Genomic DNA, 6,793 nt, shown 5'->3' on the forward strand with positions numbered 1-6,793 from the left:
TACACGAAAGTAACTAACTTATAAAGAATAACATTTAAAATATGAAAAAGTGACTTTTTTCACAACTCAATCTTTAGATTTAGTTTAGATTTAGCCATTTAGAGTAGGTACAATATAATACAATACGATTTTATTTATATAGCACGTTTATGACCAGGGGGGTACACCAAAGTGCTTCACAGTAAAAAATGTTACATTTGAATGCATTTGTACAGCACAGTTCATCAAAACTTCATCAGTCTCACATCCATGACCACTTTAGAGTCACCAGTTAACAGGGAACACCTGCTGGCACGAGGATAACATACAAATTCCATACAGGCTCACCAAAACTGGACAACAGAAAATCGTAAAAAAATGTCTGGTCTGATGAGATTTCTGCTGATACAACTGGATGCCAGGGTCAGAATTAGGATAAATTACATATAACAATGGATTCATCCTGCCTTGGATTAATCGTTTAGGCTACTGGTGGTGTGGGAGATATTTCTTTGGTACACTTTGGACCATTTAAGCACCACAGCTTACCTCAATCTTTTTGTTATCAAGCCGTTTATGACCACAGTGTGCCCATCTTCTGTTGGCTGCTTCCACCATGCTCAAGTCATCTCCAGTTGGTTTCTTGATCATAGCAATGGCTTCACAAGCACCAGATCTCAAGCCAATAGAGTGCCTTTGAGATGTGGTGGAACAGGTAGGTTCTTATCATGGAAGTGTGAAGCAACTGTGTGGTGCTGTCATGCTACTATGTACCAAACTCGTTGAGGAATAATTTGGGCACCTTGTTAAAACTATGCCATGAAGAATTAAGGCTGCTCTGAAGGTTCATCCTGGATGTTGTTCCAAAAAAGGGATTTGAGAATTGAAACTGTAATAAATGACTATGAATAAATGGCCTAAAATCTGTGAAAAAAACAATATGCTAAACATAACTCTCATGATAATATTAAGTCATGTTGAACCAGAAAGAACATTCCTATTATGGGTAGAAGCTGCAATCAGTTTCTGACAAAGTGACTCTTTCATTTTATTTATTTATCCAGGTAAAAAGTCTCATTGACATAAAAAATGTCTTTTTCAAGAGAGATCTGGCCAAGAGGGCAGAATATATAACACATATAACAACAAAAAGTTTTATAAAGATAACTTAAGTGATTGATAAGTTACAAGAACGCAGAGTTGTGAAGATACTTGCAAAATTTTCTTTTTATATACATTCTTCATGAATCCTGTTTATTACAGTATAATATTATACTTTATTTATTTACCAATATAAATAAAGATATTAGACATTTAAAAAACCCCACACAGGAATTCAAAAATTAATTTTTCAGACGATTACTTTTTGACACAACAAGTAGCAAGGTGTACCTAATAAAGTGGCCAGTAAGTGTACACTCACTGTTCAACGCTAGGTGGTGCACTTCTAAAAACAACGAAAGAATATGTTTCCTTGTGGTGAACAGCCCTGTGATGGACTAGAAACCCGTCCGCATTGTGCCACACCTCTTTCACAGTGACATCTGGGATAGGCTCCAGCCCACCCCCACACCCCCCTCCCACAACCCTTAATTGGATGGATGAGCAGATAGGTGGATGGGTGGATGGTGAATCTATTGTTTATACAGCAAAACTTCCTTTACCAGCATGACAGTGCAGAGTGGTGTTGAATGAATGCCTTGTTGTTACACGGAGCCATTATTGTCTTCACAGAATGAAACTGAAAAACTAGAATATAAATAAGTATTATTGAATGGACCCTATAATATGTCAACACACAGTGTGTGCTTGTGAATATCTAGCTTTAAATAGACAAACATACTCCAGATTACTCATAATTATGCAATGGAGCATCAAAAGAGTCATTGTTAGAGGCTTTTATACACAGAGCAAAGTTAATGTTTAAAATGTAGACATATCAGAGGTTAAGTACTGACAATATCAAAAAAATCTAGGAGTGCCCCAGTTTCCAGGCAACAGCTTCTTTATCAAAAACCCCTGAAGCAGTGAACCAAAGGCAGTCTGGCAAAGGAAGAACTGTTTACAGCGTGTACCTGTCTGCCTTACCTTACTTTAGGGGGCCATAAAACGCTGCTGTCGTCTCTCTCCTGTTACAACCAACTACTACAGTCGCAGCATATCACACTCAAGCTCACACACATGCATTTTAAAAAAAATACTAATTCAGAGACAACAAGTGGCAGAAGGTAACTTTTTAAGTCTTAAAGTTGTACCCCTGTTAGCTGAGGAGGAAATTCCATCTCTTATTTTTTTTAACGTGCCCTGCAAACAATACCTGCTTTGCTTGGACGTCACATGATTTGTGGTGTCGTGATGTGTTTCATAGTCACGTACACAAATTCCAACACCACGTACGAGCGCGCACACAAACACACAGAGACACAAAATATCCTTCCTCTTCTGTCATTGTTCCCCTAAATAGGCTTTCAGCTGCGCTCCCCTTACCTGATAAAAGAAGCATGTTGTGACTGTTGTGTGTGACCTCTGCCCCTGTAGTAGCCTATATTTGACATGAGAGCACTTGTAGCCGGCAGCCTCAGTGCAAGTTGGCGCTTGTCCACAGTATGTGTAGTATATATATATATACACCTCTCACGGCACATGTAGCATCAGAGAAACAGAGGAAGGAAATGTTTTTTAAGATGTGCGACATGTGCGTTAATAATTCAACATGTAACTGAAACCAAGCAGAAAATGAACTTCCTGAAAAATAAGCGCAGCCCAGACAGACCAGGAAACAAAACCCACTACTCGTCTGCTTACTTTCTCTTTGTTTAGTGGTTAATAAGTCATAAGACTCATCCTTAAGGACCATCACTGTTTCAGCAGGCTGTGGAAGGGCACGTGGTGCCTTGAAAGGACGGACACTTTCTGGTGTTATCGCTCTTTTATGAGATGCAGTATGGGTGTTAAGAGGATTGTCTGTTATGCTGAAACACAATGGGAGCACTGAATGCCTACTCGGCCATAAAAGGAGCAGATGAGTGGAGATTAGATGGTGAAAAAAACAAAATGGAATCCTAAAAGTTCATCCTAAACAATTCTAAACAGCCGTCTAATGCTGAACTTTAAGTCTGAGCGTCTTGTGCAGCAGATTGTTTACTCAGTTGCTGTGGATTAAAATTGCTCAGATGACAAATGCTTAAAAACCCAAACACACACCTATACAATTGCATGCAAGCTTTGGCAAAGCTTGGCAAACAGTTTAGTTATGAAATCATGTAATATGATCAAAACCTAGACAGTGGCTGCTTGAGGAAATTGAGGGAATCTTCCGTGTCACTGCTGCAAAACGACAGGTGGGTCTAATAACGCCCATAATGGCACCACGCCATGTCCCAAAAAGCTGCTATTGTACCAAGCTGGCATGTTTTTCAGTTATGCTTGAATACAGAGCCACTGACTGTTACTAGTTACACCTGTTCCTTTCATATCCAACTATTTGTGGGGGAGTATTTTTTTTATGACATATTCTTAAGGCTATCCTTTCAGGAAGGATTCACTCATCCAAACAGAGGAAGGGGCTCATGTAGCTGTGTGATAATAAGAAGACCTGTACATTGCTCTTAGTCAGCATCACAGCATTATTTTCACCATACAGAGAAAAAAACCCCCAAATCAACAATTCTTAGTCAAAATATTCCAGCACGTAAATGTTTTTGTTTTTTTTTAAACAGAGTATTATTTCACGCCTGCACACTTTGAAGCTTCGGCTATCATATCTTTAGCTTAGCTTAAAATAAATACAGACATGTCTTCCTGCCCCGTGCTCACAAAGCACTACCATAGGGGCTTGTTTGTTTGACCAACAGCTGCTAAAAGAATGGTACCATGATGCTGGTCACCTCTACATGCTCCATCAGCATGCACCTGGCTCTGTGCTTGTTGGAATTTGGCAAAACTTTTGAAATAAGATGAAATTACCCACATTCAAATTATCTTAAAAGCAACAAGATATAATATATAATATTATATAATATTATATTTATTTTTTATAATATTATACTGTAATATATATATATATATATATCATTGTTTATTTGTTATTTGTTATTATTTTCATAGATATTGAGATTATTAGCCTCTATCTCTATTTACTTTTCTGCTTGAGCATTGTTGGATTTTGTGTATAATGGTCATGTGACACCTGGGAAGCATTGGAATGGAGCTGCAAGGTTAACGGTGGGGATGGAATGGGAAGGGGGGAGGATGGAAAATTGCATACATCACCATTGGGACTCTGTTGCCATCCTTTTTTTCTGTTCTTAATTCATTACACACAGGCCTAAGAGGAGCTTTAAACCCCCCAAATGAATGTTCCTAATATAACCAGTGTGCTGGAAAAAGATAACCAGCTTATGTGAAAGAGGCTGTGTGCAACAGCGATTCGTAGTATCTTAGTAAAGCTTTTAAAAATTCAACAGTGGATTTTGTGGTCCAGCCTGGCTGTCCGGCTAATTTCTTGCTGCCTGTGCAGATCTGCTCCCGTGACCCATTTGCTTGCATCTCTAATTTTATAAATTAGCTAATAGGTTTATTTTTAGCAGTGTGTTTATTTTGGAAAATGTCCCTCATCAGTTAAGAGGGAACTTCCTTTATTTTGATTGCCCTCAATTTCCTATGTTCACTTGAAAAAGTGTAAAGGTGAGTTTTGAACCGTTTTTGGTGTTCTGCCTTTTTAATGAGATATTTTACAGGACGTGTCACAGATAGCATGTGGACATCAGGTGCAAACACATTAGAATAATGAGACTGAATTCCATTCAGCTGCCTTTTAGCCCCGGGGTTCTCGTATTGCTAGTTAAGCTTATTAGTAACACCTGCACCCTTCCTGTTTTGATGAGTTGGCATGTTTGGTGTGAAAAACAGCAGCGTTGATGTCATGAAGCTGCTGTTATAAGAAAAATGCACAAGAGCTTAAAACTAACCATGTGTGGCATCTCTTTTGGCTACATTTAACTTCATAATGGATTTCTAGGTCAAACATACTCTCAGAATTAAATGATGCTTATAGTTTTATAGCAGACAGCACATTTAAATACGTTAGTTTGAATAAAGCACAAAAGCAGCACTGGGACAGAATATTTTTAAAATAATTTATTATCACTGTACAGTACATTACAAAATAAATCAACATTCTGTGTCTTTTCCATTAAAACACTATCGTACATTCACATCTACAGCAAGAACACGTGGACCACCAACCTTGGTAAAATAAATTCAATGATATATACTTCTGTAATAATATATACTGACAGAGACCCAGAGAAAGATAACATTATCATCCTCGGACTCAAAGGCTGCACGGTCGTCAGTTACCATATTTGCCTATTGTGGTGTGATGTGATGGATGTCCTTGAGAAAGGTCAGTACAGAGCAGGGTGAACCCCACCAGTTGAGCAGAAGCATTTCCGCACACTGAGTGTCAAAGCGTCCTAGTTTGTGCAGAAACGATTCTGTTAGACTAATGGGGGGGGAGGGAGCGGAGGCGTGTCGTCAGACTCTCGGGAGAAACCCGGGCTCTTTCACTTTGTGAGGCTCTTCACGATCTCCAGCTCCTCCACGGGCTTCCACTGCTGATTGATGGTGATGAGCTGCAATGAAATGCCAGAAATTTAAAAGAAAAAAAACATGACGAGGCTTCGTCTGACCTATTTATAAGTGTTACACTGAACAGACTTAATGATGTGGCCGCACCGGGGCTGTGCCATTACTTGTGGTAATTTATTTTCTCTCGATGACATTAATGACCGGCGTTAATGATAAAATTCTTTCCTCAATGACTCAGCAGATTGAAGCTGCAGGAGGAGAGTCTGCTTATATTTTGGTGCTGATAAGAACCGGAAGGCTTATTAGCCAGAATATAAACATTATTAAGTGCTCTGCAATGTTATTACATTACCTTCTGGGGCTTTGACGGGTCCAGCCTCTCCCATGGCTCTGGGTTGCTGGTCTTATTCAAACTATAAACAGTAAATTTAAATGCATTCTTAAGTATTTGTACACAACAGAGTTTAAGCAGGTGTGAAAGTAAGATAGAAGTGCAAATGAATCTAAAAAAAACATAAGACAAATGCATTATTTTAATAAAGGAGAAAGAGCTTTGTAACACTCACATAACGTCAGGTTTAGTGAGCAGAAAGTAGATCGATGCAGAGGTGGCTCCTGTTGCAGCAAAAGCCATAAACCCTATCAGAGGGATGAGCTACAGCACAAAAAACAATCCAACAAATTAAAACACACAATGCCCCCCACACAGGATATAACTCAACGCAACAGAGTAATAATAATAATGATGATGATGATCTTACCTCCTTCCTTTTTCTCAACATTTGGAAAAATCCAGACATCTTTCTGATTGGTTTTAAGCACTCAAAGAGGAGTTAAGTGTATTTCCACTCAACTGTGGTTATTCTAAGGCTTCAAGCATCCACTTGCAAAACTGAAGAGGAGCAGTCTCACACGCAGCTATGTTGTGACAGTTTACCTGCTGCTGGGAACTCCTTTTAAGTGCGACACGGTGTGAGCTCATGAGATGGAGGCGGGACAAGAGGTTGTACGAGGTGATAAGCACGTACACAGAGAGAGTTTCCTGTACTGAAATGCACCACTGGAGGTTAACCCATCTATAGATGATGATCAATATATTTTCTAAGTCTGCAGCACCCTCCCATGGCCATGTTGTAAAAGTGAAGGTCAGTAACTGGTGGTTGGGTTTCGAGCCGATCTCAAAAAGGATGTTATTTGAAATGACTAAAAGGGAGAGAGTGTG

General features: G+C 39.1%; 1 protein-coding gene across 1 annotated transcript; it reads right to left on the bottom strand.

The window, feature by feature from the left end:
• Positions 1–5,104: 5,104 nt before the first annotated feature.
• Positions 5,105–6,609, bottom strand: coxfa4l3 (cytochrome c oxidase associated subunit FA4L3). Its single transcript, XM_026163514.1, has 4 exons — positions 6,333–6,609; positions 6,138–6,226; positions 5,924–5,984; positions 5,105–5,615 (listed from the first exon to the last, which is right to left on the bottom strand). Exons 1-4 carry the CDS (start codon positions 6,369–6,371, stop codon positions 5,547–5,549), a joined length of 258 nt encoding a protein of 85 aa, XP_026019299.1. The 5' UTR covers positions 6,372–6,609; the 3' UTR covers positions 5,105–5,546.
• Between the last annotated feature and the right edge of the window lie 184 nt (positions 6,610–6,793).

This window comes from Astatotilapia calliptera, chromosome 1 (assembly GCF_900246225.1).
Source record: "Astatotilapia calliptera chromosome 1, fAstCal1.2, whole genome shotgun sequence".
Taxonomy (NCBI): Eukaryota; Metazoa; Chordata; class Actinopteri; order Cichliformes; family Cichlidae; genus Astatotilapia; species Astatotilapia calliptera.